This window comes from Schistocerca cancellata, chromosome 5 (genome assembly GCF_023864275.1).
Source record: "Schistocerca cancellata isolate TAMUIC-IGC-003103 chromosome 5, iqSchCanc2.1, whole genome shotgun sequence".
Lineage (NCBI taxonomy): Eukaryota > Metazoa > Arthropoda > Insecta > Orthoptera > Acrididae > Schistocerca > Schistocerca cancellata.
In genome coordinates this window covers 520049786-520069894 of record NC_064630.1, presented here as the reverse complement: position 1 = coordinate 520069894, position 20109 = coordinate 520049786, and the positions used below count along the sequence as shown (strand labels likewise).

General features: G+C 38.1%; 1 protein-coding gene across 1 annotated transcript in view; it reads right to left on the bottom strand.

Moving 5' to 3' along the window:
* Positions 1-20109, bottom strand: part of LOC126188640 (dynein axonemal heavy chain 6) — a 1044937-nt gene that overhangs the window by 627233 nt on the left and 397595 nt on the right. Inside the window, exon 71 of the mRNA XM_049930241.1 lies at positions 19383-19521. Within this exon, the coding sequence (XP_049786198.1) occupies positions 19383-19521 (139 nt within the window). The remainder of the gene's footprint in view (positions 1-19382; positions 19522-20109) is intronic.

Sequence of the window (20109 nt, the reverse complement as noted above, 5' to 3'; positions counted from 1 at the left end):
TTCTATAGCTGCTTCTGTTCCCTTTCCAGTCCTGAAACCAAACTGTTCTTTGCATAGGAATTGGTATTTATTTAAGTAGTCCATAAGCCTGTTTTTCATAATAGTTTCCATTATTTTTGCAAAAGAAGACAACAATGAAACTGGTCTGTAATTCTCTATATTTTCTGTATCACCTTTTTTGTGTATGGGAAGAATTTTTGTGTGCTTTAGTGTATGTTCACCCTTTCCTGGATCTGAACCTAATGTATCAGCCTTGGATAGGTTAGTTCAGCTTATGGAAGAACATAAAACAATCAACTGACGAGCACAGAATCACTCTTGATCAAAAGCTGCATTCGATCGATAAAAAATTAGACAAACAAGGAACTCAATTTTGCGAGACAAAAGAGAGTTTAGAAAAATGGAGGGAAAAGGTAGACGAAAATTACAGGAATGCGTCAACTATAGAAGGGGAAATTGTCACCTTGAAACAGGAATACCAAAAATTTGAAGAGAGACTAGATTCCGTGAAAAATTCCGAAAAAGTTGCTACTGTAGAAGTGTTACAATGGAAAAAACTCAAGAAAGATTTTGTAAAGAAATTCACAGAAACACACCAAAATATACAAAATTTCACTAAAACCACAAATGTGAATTTTGCACAATTAAAAGAAAATGTAGGCACTTTTTTAGGCAAAATTTCAAACTTCAAATCTAAATTTCAAGAAATCAAAAATTCTATTGCAGTGAAATCTTTCTGTAGATACAATCCATTGTGGAACAATGTTAACATAAAAACATTTTCATGGGGACAGCAATATACATCTAATTGATTTCATGTACCAAATAAAAGATAACTTCACTGATAAAAAGAGCAATTGTTTGAAAATCCAAATTTTTTTAAAAGTTTTTAGATGGGGAGGCTTTGTCATGAGCGAACCAGTCAATCAAAGCTGAAATGTCATTTAATGAGGTATAATGAGCTTTCATGAACAAGTTCTGGTCATAAACTAAACAAGCCAGAATTAAGTCAGAATTTTTGAATGGGCCAAATTTCAAACCGGGTAGTGGACATATGAAAATCTTTTGTGAACAACAAGTACGAACTTTGGTGCATCTTGATAAACCACTAGATGAGATGATCCAGACAGATGCATTAAAACATAGATTGCTGAACAGGGTACAGTGGAGTCTTGTCTACAGACCTGATGATACACTTGAACAATTTCTTAGATATATAGATAAATTAGATTTAGCATGGGAGAGAAATGACAGATATAATTACAGACCTGATGATAGCAGGAATAACAATAACAGAGGTTTCAATGATCATTTTAATAGCAGATTCAGAAATGATGACAGAAGAAATGAGGAGAGGAATGATAGGCAAGGGACCAGACAACAGGAATTTCAAACCAAGAAATAGGCAGTGGGGACAAAATCAGGGAAACAATAGTAACAATTCTGAAAATAGAAGGAATGGTCCGGTAAACTAAGACCTGCCTCTTTTGGAGCCTGGCAAAATGCGAATTACATTCAGGCACATGGTAGTAATTTCAGAAGGGGAAGGGGCAGAACAAACTGGACATATCAAAATTTTGTACCCAGAATAAAACCTGAAGCGAGTAGAATGAAGTTTGATAGGGAATTCTGGTAAATTTTTTATCTGAAAACAAAGATGAACAAAAAAGTAAAAAATCTGAATTTGAATTAGAAGAAAACACTTTGACAAATTTATTTAATAGTAGTAATGCAGTAGTAGTTGTCGATAGTGATGTGAACAGATCTGATAAGTATGGTTTAGTGAGAATGTTGAGTAACTGTGAAATTAGTGAAAAAGCTGAGACTGGTGCTGATTGTGTGGAAGCTGATGTTAATGTGCTTGGCAATGGAAATGAGAATGACAGAGTAATTCCAGATGAAATTGCAGTAGACAATAAACAGAAAACCGAAGATGTGGTAGAACAGAATGGTCACAATGTTGAGATTGTTGAAGAAGTGTGTAAAGAGAGAAATGAGTTTGATGTTTAAAATGATACTAATTGTGATTATAATGTTTCTGATGATAATGTTCCTGATGATGATGATGTTGATGATGATATGTTACTTACAGAATTAGATGGGATGTTATATGTAGAAGTTAAAGTTGATGATTTGATGCTGAATGATTCTGGAAATTCTGGTGTGTGTTCAAGTAACGAGTTAGAAACCAGTAGAGCAGTGCCTGATAGATTAATATTACCAGTTGATGTTAGTGATGTTGTGTCTGACTGTGTTTGTGAAAATGGAAAAGACGATCTAATTAGTAATAGAGCACTAAGTGTAGTCAATGACTATAGTAGCAAATGTCAGTTTGGTGATCAAAAGCGTAAGGTCTTAAGTGATATTTGTCAAAGTGTGTACTTAGCTGATAATAATGCTATGAAAAATTCGGGACAGTCTCCTGATAGTAATATGATTAGTGAATGTGTACAAGTAGTGAAGGAAGGGAACATGTGTGTTGAAATCAGTAGCTTGCAGACAGATCTGAGGGAGCTTTGCAAAAATAATTACCTAGTTAATGAAAGTATCACAAAACTGAATAAAAAACCAACAAATAGTAAACTTGTGTTGAAGAATGTATACTCTATGTCACATATACAAATCCGTGTTGTACACCTAGTCATGCCATGCTATGAATATTCTGACCCAGAAATAATGAAAATATTAATTGAAAGAAAATTACAACTCATAAAAAGCTCAATTAATGTCCATGGCCTTTTGCAAATGCAAACACTGACAAGTGAGAAATCGGATAACTTAACACGTTTGAAGCTAATACTGTAAAATATTTTTTTTTTAGTTTATATTCATATTGCTTTTATGTTTGAATATTTGCATATTTTGACCTATATTTTGTCTATTCATAGAGTGGGGGTTGAAAAGGATATATTTGAACATTTGTGTATGCTTTAACCTGGCACATATTGGGGGTTGTTTGGTTTTTATGTAGGATCATTTGAATTTGTTGTTATTTGGAGGAATGTGACAATGCTGATATTGTGCAGACAACCTTAATCACCAGTTTGGCATCATGATATTTGTTCTTTGTTATTTGACACACCATTGGAAATTTATTTGTTATGCATCTTACTTAGTCAAGATCATACTGTATAATTTAGCAAACTCTACAGTGAGCACTTAACCCAGTGAAAGTGAACTAACCAATAAGAGGAAATTTATTTTCATTTTTGTTATCACTGAATATTTGAACTTTTTTTTTTTAATTCTTATGTCCATCATAATTTATGAATTAAATAGTCATTTGAAGAGTTGAAATAGTTGAGAATACATTCAGTGCACTGCATAGTCAAGGCAAAATCTGGGGGTGAACATCCCCTCACAAACATTTTTCAGTAATTTTGTAGTGAAATTTAACAGGGAGGGGATCAGTAGTACTTTCATAGATACACCGTGTTGCATATGGTACCTTACCCCAGCCAGTGACTCCATATTTATTTTTCTGGAATCACTCCCCTTTTACAATCATATATTGTTAGTAGAGCAGTTAGAATCCTTCTACCATCCCAGAGTATACAGTGTGCAATTTGTAACACTATATCTTGATCAGGCACTTAACTTAGGGTGTGGAAGAACAAAACAACACTAATTTCAATTTTTTTGGCAAGTTTCAATGGCTTTCAAATGCCGTATCGATGCCTGTGATGGAGGAAGCAACTGATTTCACAAGTGTTCTTCGTCAGATAGTGAGAGAGGAAGTTCAGAAGGCACTTGGATTGCACGGCAAGCAAAAAGCCAAGACACTTCAAGAGGTCATAAGGGGGGAACAGGAACAGATACTGAACCCAATCTTTCGTCCTTTGTCCTTCATTGTCCTTTAAAATGGTGAAAAAGTCAAGACCCAGGTGGAGTTACATTCCTGCAATGCCGCATGAGGAACATGTTTGGGCACCAAGGAAGACTGATGACTGAATGATCCAGGTTAACCAACCAGTATGTTTCCACTGCGGATGACCGGGACATGTGGTGCACTATTGTCAAGAAAGGTGGTGGATATTTGATGACGCCCATGCCAGAAGACAACATACCAATCTTAGTCGACGCCAAGTCCAGGACAACAAAGATGAACAAGAAGACGGGGGTGCAGGATGACTTTGGTCACCATCGCCACAACCTAGCCACTGGAGAGGCCACTCCCCAACATGGCAATCAAGGTCTCCATCACTGTTTAGAAGCTCCAGCTGATCACCTAGATGCTGCAATTGGAAAACTAAAGGGTGCGATGTTCCTCAGGTGAGGCCGCTGAAGAGCAAAATCCTCTGCCGTCGATCACTACAAAAATGATAGGAAACTACAATGATATCCTCATGGATGGCTGACCAGCCCAAGCTCTTGTGGACTCTGGAGCATCATATTCAGTCATATCGGAGAAATACCGTCGCCAGTTGCAGAAAACCGTATTCATCAACAACAAAACATCTCTGTTGAAGGTGTCTACATCTAAATGGTTACTCTGCAATTCTCACTTAAGTACCTGGTAGAGGGTTCATCGAACCATTTTCATACTACTTCTCTACCATTCCACTCTCAAATGGCGCGTGGGAAAAAGGAACACCTAAATCTTTCTGTTCGAGCTCTGATTTCTCTTATTTTATTATGATGATAATTTCTTCCTTCGTAGAAGGGTGTCAACAAAATATTTTCGAATTTGGAAGAGGAAGTTGGTGATTGAAATTTCGTAAATAGATCTCACCTCAAAGAAAACCGCCTTTGTTTCAGAGACTGCCACCCCAACTCGCGTATCATATCAGTGACACAGTCAGCCCTATTGCACGATAACATGAAACGACCTGCCCTTCTTTGCACATTTTCAATATCCTCCGCCAATCCTAACTGGTAAGGATCCCACACCATGCAGCAATATTCCAGCAGAGGACAGACAAGTGTCATGTAGAGTGTCTCTTTAGTGAGTTTGTCGCATCTTCTAAGTGTTCTCCCAACAAAGCACAGTCTTTGTTTCAACTTGCCCACAATATTATCTATGTGGTCTTTCCAATTTAAGTTGCTTGTTATTGTATTTTCTAGGTATTCAGTCGAATTGACATCCTTTAAATTTGTGTGATTTATCATATACCCAAAATTTATCAGATTTCTTTTAGTACTCATGCAGATGACCTCGCACTTTTCTTTGTTTAGTGCCACTTGACACTCTTCGCACCATACAGAAATTCTCTCTAGATCATTTTGTAATTGGAACTGATCGTCTGATGTTTACTGCAAACAATCTAAGGGGGTTATTCAGATTATCACCTAGATCATTTATGTAAATCAGGAACAGCAGAGGGCCTATGACACTACCTTGCGGAAAGCCAGATATCACTTCTGTTCTACTCGATGATTTACCATCTATCACTACGAACTGTGACCTCTCTGAGAGGAAATCATAAAACCAGTCACACAACTGACACAATACTCCATATGCATGCAATTTGATTAACAGTTGCTTGTGAGGAATGGTATCAAAAGCCTTCTGGAAATCTAAGAATATGGAATAGATCTGAAATCCGTTGTCAACAGCACTCATTATTGCATGGGAACAACAAGCTAGCTGTGTTGCACAAGAACGACATTTTCTGAATACATGTTGGTTATGTATCAAAGTAATTCTAATGTTCAAGTACAGTATATGCTCCAAAATCCTACTGCAAATTGAGATCAGTGATATGGGTCTGTAATTCAATGGGTTACTCCTATTTCATTTCTTGAATATTGGTGTGAGCAGTGCTACTTTCCAGTCTTTAGGAACAGAACTTTTTTCAAGTGAGCGGTTGTATATGAATGTTAAGAAAGACACTATTGTGTCCACATACTCTGAAAGGAACCTGATTGGTATACCATCTGGACTGGAAAACTTGCCTTTCTTAAGTGATTTGAGTTGTTTTGTAACACCTAAGGTATCTACTTTTATGTCACTTATGCTAACAGCTGTTCTGGTTTCGAATTTTGGAATATTTACTTTCGTAAAGGAATTACAGAAAACTGTATTCAGTAACTCTGCCTTAGTGGCACCATCATTGGTAACATTTCCATCACTATTGCGCAGTGACGGTATTGACTGTTATTGCCGCTGGTGTACTTTACATATGACCAGAATCTCTTTGGATTTGCTACTATATTTTGAGACAATGTTTCATTGTGGACACTATTAAAAGCATCCGGCATTGACGTCTGCACTAAATTTTGAGCTTCCGTGAAACTTAGCCAGTCTTGGGGATTTTGTGTTCTTCTGAATTTAACATGCTTTTTTTGTTGCTTCTGCAACAGTGTTCTGACACGTTTTGTGTACCATGGTGGATTAGTCCCATCTCTTACTAACTTATGCGGTATGAATCTATCTATTGCTGTTGATCTGTATCTTTCAATTTCAGCCATATCTGGTCTACAATTACATAATTAGCTTGGAAGGAATGAAGACTCTCTCTTAGGAAGAAATCAAGTGAATTTTTATCTGCTGTTTTAAATAGATATATTTTGCATTTATTTTTAGTGGTTTTGGTTGATATGGTTTTGAGCCTCACTACAATGAACTTGCATTCATTAATCCCTGCATCCATCATGTTGTTGTTGCTCTTGTTGTTGTTGTGGTCTTCAATCCTGAGACTGGTTTGATGCAGCTCACCATGCTACTCCTGTGTAACCTAATTCATCTTCCAGTACCTACTGCAGCCTACATCCTTCTGAATATGCTTAGTGTATTCATCTCTTGGACTCCCTCTACGATTTTTACCCTCCACGCTGCCCTCCAATGCTAAATTTTTGATCCCTTGATGCCTCAGAACATGTCCTAACAACCGATCCCTTCTTCTTGTCAAGTTGTGCCACAAACTCCTCTTCTCCCCAATTCTATTCAATACCTCCTCATTAGTTATGTGACCTACCCATCTAATCTTCAGCATTCTTCTGTAGCACCACATTTCAAAAGCTTCTATTCTCTTCTTTTCTACACTATTTATCATCCATATTTCACTTCCATACATGGCTACTCTCCATACAAATACTTTCAGAAACGACTTCCTGACACTTAAATCTATACTCGATGTTAACAAATTTCTCTTCTTCAGAAACGCTTTCCCTGCCATTGCCAGCCTACATTTTATATCCTCTCTACCTCAACCATCATCAATTATTTTGCTCCCCAAATAGCAAAACTCCTTTACTACTTTAAGTTTCTCATTTCCTAATCTAATTCCCTCAGCATCACCCGACTTAATTCGACTACACTCCATTATCCTTGTTTTGCTTTTGTTGATGTTCATCTTATACCCTCCTTTCAAGACACTGTCCATTCTGTTCAACTGCTCTTTCAAGTCCTTTGCTGTCTGACAGAAATACAATGTCATCGGCGAACCTCAAGGTTTTTATTTCTTCTCCATGGATTTTAATACCTACTCCGAACTTTTCTTTTGTTTCCTTTACTGCTTGCTCAATATACAGATTGAATAACATGGGGGAGAGGCTACAACCTTGTCTCACTCCTTTATAACCAGTGCTTCCCTTTTGTGCCCCTCAACTCTTATAACTGCCATCTGGTTTCTGTACAAATTGTAAATAGCCTTTCACTCCCTGTATTTTAACCCTGCCACCTTTAGAATTTGAAAGAGAGTATTCTAGTCAACATTGTCAAAAGCTTTCTCTAAATCTACAAATGCTAGAAGGTTTGCCTTTCCTTAATCTTTCTTCTAAGATAAGGCGTAAAGTCAGTATTGCCTCACGTGTTCCAACATTTGTACGGAATCCAAACTGATCTTCCCCGAGGTCGGCTTCTACCAGTTTTTCCATTTGTCTATAAAGAATTTGCGTTAGTATTTTGCACTGTGACTTATTAAACTGATAGTTTGGTAACTTTCACATCTGTCAACACCTGCTTTCTTTGGGATTGGAATTATTATATTCTTCTTGAAGTCTGAGGGAATTTCGCCTGTCTCATACATCTTGCTCACCAGATGGTAGAGTTTTGTCAGGACAGGCTCTCCCAAGGTCATCAGTAGTTCTAATGGAATGTTGTCTACTCCCGGGATCTTGTTTCAACTCAGGTCTTTCAGTGCTCTGTCAAACTCCTCACGCAGTATCATATCACCCATTTCATCTTCATCTACCTCCTCTTCCATTTCCATAATACTGTCCTCAAGAACATCGCCCCTGTATAGACCCTCTATATACTCCTTCCACTTTTCTGCTTGCCCTTCTTTGCTTAGAACTGGGTTTCCATCTGAGCTCTTGATATTCATGCAAGTGGTTCTCTTTTCTCCAAAGGTCTCTTTAATTTTCCTGTAGGCAGTATCTATCTTACCCCTCGTGAGATAAGCCTCTACATCCTTAAATTTGTTCTCTAGTCATCCCTGCTTAGCAATTTTGCACTTCCTGTCGATCTCATTTTTGAGACGTTTGTATTCCTTTTTGCCTGCTTCACTTACTGCATTTTTGTAATGTCTCCTTTCATCAATTAAATTCAGTATCTCTTCTGTTACCCAAGGATTTCTACTAGCCCACATCTTTTTACCTACTTGATCCTCTGCTGCCTTCACTATTTCATTCCTCAAAGCTACCCATTCTTCTTCTACTGTATTTCTTTCCCCCATATGTGACAATTGTTCCCTTATGCTCTCCCTGAAACTCTGTATGACCTCTGGTTCTTTCACTTTATCCAAGTCCCATCTCCTTAAATTCCCACCTTTTTGCAGTTTCTTCAGTTTTAATCTACAGTTCATAACCACTAGATTGTGGTCAGAGTCCACATCTGCCCCTGGAAATGTCTTACAATTTAAAAGCTGGTTCCTAAATCTCTGTCTTACCATTATATAATCTATCTGAAACCTTCTAGTATCTCCAGGGTTCTTCCATGTATACAACTTTCTTTCATGATTCTTGAACCAAGTGTTAGCTATGATTAAGTTTTGCTCTGTGCAAAATTCTACCAGGCGGCTTCCGCTTGCATTTCTTAGCCCCAATCCATATTCACCTACTAGGTTTCCCTCTCTTCCTTTTCCTACTGTTAAATTCCAGACACCCATGACTATTAAAGTTTCGTCTCCCTTCACTACCTGAATACTTTCTTTTATCTCATTATACATTTCATCAATTTCTTCATCATCTGCAGAGCTAGTTGGAATATAAACTAGTACTACTGTAGTAGGCATGGGCTTCGTGTCTATCTTGGCCACAATAATGCGTTCACTATGCTGTTTGTAGTAGCTTACCCGCACTCCTATTTTTTTATTCATTATTAAATCTACTCCAGCATTACCCCTATTTGATTTTGTATTTATAACCCTACATTCACCTGACCAAAAGTCTTGTTCCTCCTGCCACCAAACTTCACAATTCCCACTATATCTAACTTTTACCTATCCATTTCCCTTTTTAAATTTTCTAAGCTACCTGCCCAATTAAGGGATCTGACATTCCACGCTCATATCCGTAGGACACCAGATTTCTTTCTCCTGAAAACGATGTCCTTTTGAGTAGTCCCCGCCCGGATATCCGAATGGGGGACTATTTTACCTCTGGAATATTTTACCCAAGAGGATGACATCATCATTTAATCATACAGTAAAGCTGCATGTCCTCGGGAAAATTACGGCTGTAATTTCCCCTTGCTTTCAGCCGTTCACAGTACCAGCACAGCAAGGCCATTTTGGGTAGTATACAAAGCCAGGTCATTCAATCATCCAGACTGTTGCCCCTGCAACTACTGAAGAGGCTGCTGCCCCTCTTCAGGAACCACACGTTTGTCTGGCCTCTCCATCATGACACTCTGTATTAGATCAGGATTATTTGTTGCTAAGAGGTCAAGTATGTTTTCGCAACCATTTACAATTCATGTGGGCTCATGAACTAATTGTTCAAAGTAATTCCCAGAGAAAGCATTTAGTACAATTTCGGAAGATGTTTTCTGTCTACCAATGGCTTTGAACATGTATTTTTGCCAACAAATCAAGGGTAGATTGAAATCTCCACCAATTATAACTGAATGAGTGGTGTACTTATTTGTAATGAGATTCAAGTTTCCTTTGAACTGTTCAGTTATTATATCATTTGAGTTGGGTGTCGGTAGAAGGAGCTAATTATTATTTGGTACAGCTGTTGAATATAACCTCTTCTCATAGTAATTCGCTGGAAATATGTGAAACCTACAGGAACATCTACCATTTGTGTGGGTATAAGTGGCCATACACAGCCCTTAGAATTCATCGTCTTACTATAGTCTAGTCATGACATCATTCTCGGATGGGACTTTTTGAAAGCTTCTCAGGCAATTATAGATTGTGGTCACTGAAGGATAATGCTAGATGAGATGAGATACTGTGGACAGGAAGACACACATCCGAGTGTGTGGAGACTGTGTCCTTGATGAAGTGTTTATTCCTGCAGTCAGCACTAGAAAGGTAACTGTCTTGTGTCATGCCATGCATCAACCCATGGATCTTGTAGTTGAATGTAAGAGAAGCATACCACTGGAGAATAACTTGGTCATCCCAGCCTCTGTCATCTCGTTTAAGAACGGATTTGGTGAATTGTGGATAGTTAACTGTCGCCGCAAACTGCAGATCCTTCCAGGACGCATGTGCGTAGCAAATGCTGAGCCATTAATTGAAGAACAGCTGAGCATCATAGAAACCTCCCATGCCAAGTCTGTGGGTGAAATTAGCACTACCACTACGAGACAAGAACTTCTAGCTCGACTGTCACCAGATCTCTAAGTAACCACACAAGAAGCTACTTGCCATTCTTCATGAGTTCTCTGAATGCTGCAATCCACAGGTGAAGAGCAAATTAGACAAATAGACAGTGAAGCACCAGATTAGCACTGGAGACCAGCAACCAATAAACCAGAGAGCATACCATGTATCAGCAAAGGAACTTCGAATAATGCATGATGAGGCAGAGAAAATGATGAAGAATGACTTCATTCAGCCTTCACAGAGCCCATGGTCATCACCAGTGGTCCTTGATGGCAGTTGGCACTTTTGTGTTGATCACAGGAAGCTTGATAAGATAACTTAAAAGGATGTTTACCCTCTTCCACGAACTGACAATATGCTAGATTGTCTGAAGGGGGCTAAGTTTTTCTCAACTGTAGACATGTACTTGGGATACTGGCTAATTGAAATAGATGAGGCTGATAGTGAGAAAACCACATTCATCAACCCTGAGGATCTGTATGAGTTTAAGGTAAGGCTGTTTGGTTTGTGTAATGCACCAGCATCTCTTCAATGGATGGTGGATAATCTTCTAAGTCACCTGAAGTGGACAATGAGTCTTTGTTATTTAGATGACATTATAGTGTTCTCAGAGACATTTGATGAACATATAAAAAGACTCAGGGCTGTTCTTAAGTGTCTCCAACAAGGTGGGCTGAAACTTAATCCACGAAAGTGTCTCTTTGGAGCAAAAGAAATCAAAATACTTGGACACCTTGTGTCAAATGAAGGTGTGCAGCCAGGCCAAGAAAAGGTGAGATCTATAACAGAATTTCCTATTCCTAAAAGTATTAGAGATGTGAGAAACTTCCTCGGATTATGTTCTTATTACTGTTGTTTTATCAAAGACTTTTGCATCAAAGCCAGGCTACTTCAAGAGTTGTTAAAAGGTGATGCTAAATTTGTCTGGGGTGGTGCTCAACAAGATACTTTCAGTGTGCTGCGAAAAGCTCTGACGACTGACCCTGTACTTGGTCTGTATGATGATAGAGAATCTACAGAACTACACACAGATGCCAGCGGGTATGGGATCAGTGCTGTTCTGGTGCAAATTTTGGATGGAAAGCAGAAAGCTATAGCCTACGCATCTAGGACACTTACAAAAGCCGAGAGAAACTACTCACCTACAGAAAGAGAATGTCTTGCTGTGATCTGGGCCATGTGCAAGTTTTGACCGTATCTCTATGGAAGGATGGAAGGCCATTCACAGTTGTTACAGACCATCATTCATTTTGTTGGTTGACACATCTTAAGGATCCAACAGGATGACTTCCCAGGTGGGCACTACATCTTCAAGAGCATGACATTACCACAGTGTACAAAAGTGGAAGGAAAAACCAAGATGCCGACTGTCTCTCAAGAAACCCTGTGCAAGACCATCAAGGCTTCGATGAAGATAGAGACTGTGTCGCTGCACTCCAGGATCTCTCTGCTGAGCAGAAAAAGCATGCCAAGACATCTCAAATTATGCTTGACTTGAATCAGTCAGAGGATGTGAAATGGCAATTTAAGGTAGTTAATGGATTACTTCGCAAGAAAAACTGTGATCCGTTTGGAAAGAGATAGCTACCAGTGATTCCTAAACACATGTGCTTAGATGTTCAACAGAAATTCTATGACACACCTGAGGCTGGACATTTAGGATTTATTAAGACATACGATAGAATCCGCAAGAGATTTTTCTGGCCAGGTTTATTTAGATGTGTCCGTCACTATGTGTTGCACTGTCGAGAGTGCCAGAGGAGAAAGGTAGTCCCTCAGAAACCACCTGGCCAACTCATACCTGTTCCACCAGCTCAAACGCCTTTCCATTGTGTTGAGATTGACCTCCTTGGACGATTTCCAATGTCTGCTACTGGCAATAGATCGCATATTATTTGCACTGATTATCTGATGTGCTATACCATTATAAAAACTGTGAAAACAGCTGAAGCATCTGAGGTAGCCTAATTCATCATGGAAGACATTGTATTAAAACTGGTGCCCCAAGGTCATTAATTACGGATCAAGGGAAAGTTTTCAATTGAATCTTGTGACAGCGATAAACTGGCAGTGCAACATTACTAATCACATGATGACTGCCTACCATCTGCAAACTAGCGGGCTTACTGAATGCCTTAGTAACACCTTGGCCGACATGCTATCAATGTTTGTCAATGTTGAGCAGAGCAACTGGGATGAGGTGCTACCTTTTGTGACGTTTGCCTACAACACCACCAAACAAGACACCACAGGATTTATGCCATTTTTCCTGGTGCATGGTCATTAAGCAACTACGATAATGGACACTGTAGTTCCATTACATCCTGATGACGTGGACAATGACTACGTCGTCCAGGTGTTAATCACAGCTGAGGAAGCTCAGCAATCAGCTCAACTCCACACACTGCAGGCTCAAGAAAACGGCCACTGAAGGTATGACACGAGCCACCTTCCTGTTGACTAGCAGTGTGGTGACCTTGTCTGGATCTTCACTTCTGCTCAGAAGGTTGGTCTCTCTGAGAAGCTCCTCAGGCACTGCTTTGGACCTTATAAGGCTGTAAGACAGTTGTCTGATGGTACTTATGAAGTTGAAGATTTTGACCCCGACACAAGATGACGAAAGATCAGAGATATGGTCCACGTCCTTCGAATGAATCCCCATAAGGATCCAGCAACCCCGGTAAAATTTGAAGCTCTAGTGACAGTCAACAGGCAGAAAGGTGACAAAGAGCGTAGCAGCAAAGGAAGTTGGAAGAAGATCACCACCAGGGCGAGAATCAGTCTTCAGGAGTCTGAGTATTCAGACCAATGACTCGTGCCTGGACTAGGATGACATAACACCGAGACGCTGTTCTATTAAGGAAGGAGCAATGTTGCAGATGAAGCTGAGTAGCACTGTGGTGTAGTGACTATGAAACTAAACTGTCGGGATGGAAGGTCTTGAGTTAAAAACTCACTTGGACTGTACAATTTTAATTTCTATATTCAGTTCAAATATCAAGAATCATTGTACTGGATTGTTCTGTAGCTGTATATATACTGTATGTGTTCTGGCCAGGGGCAGTTTGCTCCGTGCTCTTCTATGTGCAAGTGCTAAATAAACCTTCATTAAGTGAAGTTAGTGTTCGACATTCACCTAATTACACCTTCTTCTATGTGATAATATGTTTTGTGCAAATTTTGTTTTCTAAGACTGTTTCATTAATAAGAAGCAACAATGAAAATTAAATTACATTCCCCTCACTATTTTGATGATGAGAAGGACATGGGGCACAAAATTTCTAACAAATGATGCAGTCTTATGACGAATGCCATTTTAGGAAAAAACTGGTAAACTTGTATTTTTAGATCGCCTTATTTAAAGGTTAAACTTTAAAAACACAGGATGTCAATGAATGTTATTTATTTTGTTTTTCATTAAAGCTTCAGTATCTAGTTCCATCTTTTGAGCACTACTAGTCTGAAGACAAGCTTTTAAGATGAGTCTGTCAATGAGCCTCTGTGTGTAGGTTTTGTTCTCTTCATTACAGGAAAAAGCTGCTTGCACAGATCCAAAAATCCACATAATGGTAGCTGCTGACTTATTAAGTGAAGGAAATGTACAATGAGGAAATTCTTACTAAAGTCTGCAAAAATAATTTTATCATGAAACTTATCACGCAACCAACCCCCTCACTGTCATCATCTGAAAAGTGAAGTGGAAATCCTTGAAGAAGGTCAATGAGTGCTTTTGATACCATTCAAAGTTCCACTCTGCTTCCATAATTAAAGATGACAACTTGGAGAAATGAGCAGTTCCATAAAGAGTTTATACTAAAGATATGAATGCAGTCGGATGTCAACACAGTCTTATCCTGCAATGCTAAATTAAATTCATTCATTACAATGTCTCAGAGGAAGGCTGAATAAGCTCTCTGCAATTCATTTTCCAATTCTGTAACAAGTTTGATGAGTAATTTACCTCAACTCAAGTGTATTTCACAGCGATATGGCACAAAACCATAAATGATTTCCAGGTCTTCCAAAAACGCTTTGAACTGATGTTTGAGAGCATGACCGCAGATGAAATTTGTTATTTGAGTCACCACTTCTTCATTTCCTTCATTGTTATACTCATAGCAAATAGATTCTCTTGGTGGAAAAGGTGTGTATTACAAAAATGTCAAATGGGATGGGTAACAGTTTTAGCATATCTCGTAAAAACACTTACATAAAATTGCTAAGCAGTTGAAGGCTTTGTCAAGAAACTCATTGACCAGTCAGGTGTGGCAATGAAAGACAGCAAAAGGAAAGACAAAGTTTTAAATCTCTCATTTAAGAAGTCATTCATGCAGAAGGGTTGTAGAAACATACTATTGCTTGATTGGCATGCGGACTCCCATATGGAGGACATAGTAATAGGCATTCCTGGCACAGTGAAGCAAATGAAAGAAATTAAAATAAATGAGTCACCAGGTGTGGATGGAATCCCAATTTGAATTTACAGAGAGCACTCTAGTGCATTGGGCCCTTAATTAACTTGCATTTATTGCAATTCCCCCACCCAGTGCAGAATACCATGTGGCTGGAAATATGGTCAGGTGGTGGGGTAAAAGAACGGACCCACAATATTGTAGACCAGTATCCTTAGCATGGGCCTACTGCAGAATTCTTCAACGTATTATCAGTTACAATATAATAAATTTCCTCGAAACAGAAGAGCTTCTGTTTACAAATCAGAGAAAGCATTGCTAGTGTGGGACTCAGCTTGCCATTTTCTCTCATAATATCCTGTGAACCATGGATGAAGGGCAACAGGCAGAGTCCATGTTCCCAGATTTCTGGAAAGCATTTTAGAGTAGAAGCATACAGAATCATCATCATCAGTTATCTGCTATATTAGCAGGTCCTTTGCCTCTCCATTTTCTGCGATTTATTGCTTCCTTCTTAAGGCTGCTGTATGTTGTATCGTCTATCATGTCATCCAGTATCTGGAATCTCTTCCTTCCTCGCTTCCTTTTCCCTTCTACATAACCTTCTAAAACTGTTTTTATCAGTCCGTCATTCTTTCTTAATATATGCCCAATCCAATTTCTTTTTCTTCTCTTTATTACATCTAGTAACTGTCTTTTCTTTCCCACTCTTCTCAGTACCTCTTCATTTTTTACTCTGTCCATCCAACTTATTCTTTCCATCTTCATTTTTTACTCTGTCCATCCAACTTATTCTTTCCATCTTCCGCCATGTGCAGATCTCAAAAGCCTCCAGCCTTTCTCTGTCTTTTTTCCTCATAGTCCATGTTTCAGCGCCATATAGAAGAACACTCCATACAAGACATTTTATGAGTATCTTTCTGAGTTCTCTGTCCAGACCGCTGCAGAAGATGCTACTTTTCTTACAAAATGCCACTTTTGCCATTGTTATCCTTGTTTTAATTTCTGTGGTGCTCTTCCAGTCAGTGGTTATCCTGCTTTCAAGATACTTAAAATTTTGCACCTGTTCTAGTTTTTCTCCATTCAGCATAATTTTTATTTCCTTATTTCCTCCTAGTGCCAATACTTTTGTTTTATTTGTGTTAATTTTCATTCCATATTTTTTTCCATTAGTTGCAATGGTGTCCACCAAATCCTGTAATTCTTTTTCCTCTGTGGCTAGAAGGGCCATGTCATCAGCAAATCTCAAACACCCTACTCTTCTTCCTCCAATTGAGAGTAGAAGCATACAGACTACATTTCAGTATATGTGAGTAGCTTGAATAATTCTTAAATAACAGAACTCAATACATTGTTCTCCATGGCAATTGTTAATCAGCAACAAGGGTATTGTCAGGAGTGTCCCAGGTAAGTTCGATAGGACCCCCCCCCTCCTCCCCTGCTTCTCTGTACACATAAATGGTCTGAAAGAGAGGGTGAGTAGCAGTCTGTGGCTGTTTGCCAATGATACTGTGAGGTATGGGAATGTGTCATTGTTTAATTGCTGTAGGAAGAGACAAGCTGACTTAGACAAAATTTCTAATTGATTTGATGAATGGAAGGTTGCTGCAAATGTAGAAAAATGTAATTTAATGTGGATGAGTAGGAAAAACAATGCTGTAATGTTCAGATACAGCATTAGTATGGTACTGCTTGATACAGTCACAGAAATTAAATATCTGGGCATAGCACTGCAAAGTGATACAAAAGCGAACAATCATGTAAGGATGATAGTAGGGAAGGCAAATGGTCAACTTCAGTATACTGGGAGAATTTTAGGAAAGTGTGGGATGTGTGTAAAAGAGATGACACATAGAGCACTACTGGGACCCATACTTGATACTCCCTTCTAGGTCAGTTTAATGGAATACAATGAAGCAATTTAGAAGTGGACTGCAAGATCTGTTGCAGAAGGTCTGATCAATAAGTGAGTATTATGAAGATGCTTCATGTAGTCAAGAGGGAATCCCTGAGGGGGTGGGGGAAGAAAGTTCCTTTTGTGGAACATTACTGAAAAAGATTAGAGAATCAACATCTGAAGCTGACTAAAGAATAATTCTGCTGCCACAAACATACATTTCACTTAAAGACCACATAGATAAGATAAGAGAAATTAGGGCTCATATGGAGGCATACTGGCAGTCCTTTTCCCTTGCTCTATTTGTGAGCGCCGGCCAGAGTGGCCGTGCAGTTCTGGGCGCTACAGTCTGGAACCGAGCGTCCGCTACGGTCGCAGGTTCGAATCCTGCCTCGGGCATGGATGTGTGTGATGTCCTTAGGTTAGTTAGGTTTAATTAGTTCTAAGTTCTAGGTGACTGATGACCTCAGAAGTTAAGTCGCATAGTGCTCAGAGCCATTTGAACCATCTATTTGCGAGCAGGACATGATAGGAAGCCACAAGGTACCCTCCGCCATTCACCATACAGTGGCTTCTAGAGTATGTATTTAGATGTAGATGTAGAAACTGATATTTCCATTAACCATGGTTGCTGTGCCATCTGTTGCTTCTGAAGTGAGATTCTTCAATTGCACACCCACATTGTCAGCACTCTCCACACCCACAAGTGAGTATATCTGCTCATAGTGCAGCATTTTCATCAAAACCAATGTTGCACTGAATACTGTTTTCATGTGTTAAATATGCATTTAGGTCACTTCTGGTCAATGTTGATTCTCCAATGGTGTAAATGTTGTATTAATTTAACTCACACCAATTGATCCCAGTACTTCCATATCACTGTACAATCTGAAAATTCTTTTAAAAAATGAATCATAAAGTTCAGTCCTCAGTTCTATTTTGCACTCAAAGTAATCACAAAGTCTTAGTCACTTTTATTCCACACAGTTGGCAATCCTTGATCGTTGTACTGTGGTACCCATATACATGAGTATGTTGTATGCATTCATTAATTCGCTTCCACAACGTTTGCATAAAAATATTAAAATATTCTTGAGTCTCAACAATTTCAGTGTTCTTCAGTTACTTATTTCTTCTTTTTTGAATGTTTATCCTTCTTAATAGGTCTTTTCGTCTACTTTTAATTTCCAGTTTGAACTTCTTCACTGTAGTTTTGTTTTTTATCACATGGTTCCTTCATGAGAGATTTCATGGTAGTAAAAGAATGAAAATACTTGATGAATTTCTTCGTCAAATATTACTAATTATTCTTTTATTTATACTTATTCAGAATGATTTTCACTGATTTCTTACAACCAAGAACATTTGTTACAGATTCCACTACAGACATCTGTTTGAGTGAACATTAATTCATACTAACGATAAATTATGGACTTTTTAACAAAGATTTTCACATAAATTTTATTAATGTTCTAGTCCTGAAGTTTTATTGGTGACTTGTTTCCTGTTTCAAGGCCTCTCTTAGGCAGTCTGAGACCTCCATGCATTTTCTGTGATGTCAGAGCTGTGAACTCTAAATCCCATAGGCCAACTAAGGAATATCTCAAACAAATAACACAAAAAAAAAAAAAAAAAATTGCACTAATACAGAAGATTATCCCATAGACAGAAATGACTTAGATCTGTAGTATTTAAGTAGCACAACTTCTAACATAAGATTAATTATTGACACACTTACTCATTTATATATAACAGGGGTACAGAAAACATCACACTTGTAGCAATTATGGGAAAAGTCAGAAATTTAATTCAGGAAAAATTCTGTACCAACACAATACGAACCAATGATATAAATATGTCAAATCCAAGCAATTAGAAGTAATTAAGTTAGTTAACATAAAGATCATTTATCAAATCTATAAACCTACTGGGTGTTTGTGTTGTCCTCATCATTTCATCATCATTCATGAATGTGGCGAGTTTGGACTGAGGAAAGGTTGGGAAATGTATGGGCGCTGATAACCATGCAGCTGAGCACTCCACAAACCACACATCATCATTATCATCATCTAAATCTACTGCTATCAATATTACATTCCAGAACAGTCATTTACCGGTTTCTAACTCTATACTGCTGTCAATGGAGACTCCTGTTGTGATTCTGCAGGTGATACTGTCAAATTATAAGAAAATCAGAATAAATATTATAGTAAATTCAATGATTATGAAACCTGAATCAAGCATAACTGTATTACATTATCATTTGTTTCTAGAAACTATATAATGACCATCTTTTCCAATGGACAATTTTATACATACTTGATAAGAGTTAATACTTTTTATAATAATTACCTGAAATAATGTAGCATCATCAGTGAGGAATTTTGGAAGATTACTGTCTCTCAATGCTCTAATAAGTACAACATCTTCACTCTTATCAGGATTCTCTCTCTTCAGAGAACCAGCCATAACCAGCACACTTTTTACTGCCCTAAAATAAAGTTGTTCTGATCAGCTTAAGTGTTAAAAGCCTAAAACATTTTACGTAATTTTAAATTTAAACTTTTTCTACTTGTGTATCATTGAAATATTGAACTTGAACAAACTGAAAAATTGTTTTCTATTCTACATTAGTTATCACAGTAGAAATTGAGATCAAATGTAGTTCAGTTGTTGTATAATGTTACATTGTTTCAAATCTGCAGCTGAAAGTGGATGTGACAGCAAATATTTTCATAGCTTTATTCGTGATAATAATTATATGAGGATGTTAGGGAGGTTAGTATGGTGACGTTTAAGTGACAGTGGGTGGAATATGGTGGATATCAGGGAGAAATAATCTTACTTTTTCTCTATACCATCATTGTTGCCTTCTGTAGCCTCCTTAAACCTTATAACAACCTCATCGGACAACAGAGTCCCAGACCATTATTCATTTATTTTCTCTGGTATGATTAGCATAATCAGGATCTATCTTACATCTAACAAGGAAGTTTGCATGTTCTATACAACTTTCATTATGAGAAGCATGTTATAAGTTACTTCTAATACATGACACTATTAAACTCTTAGTAATTAC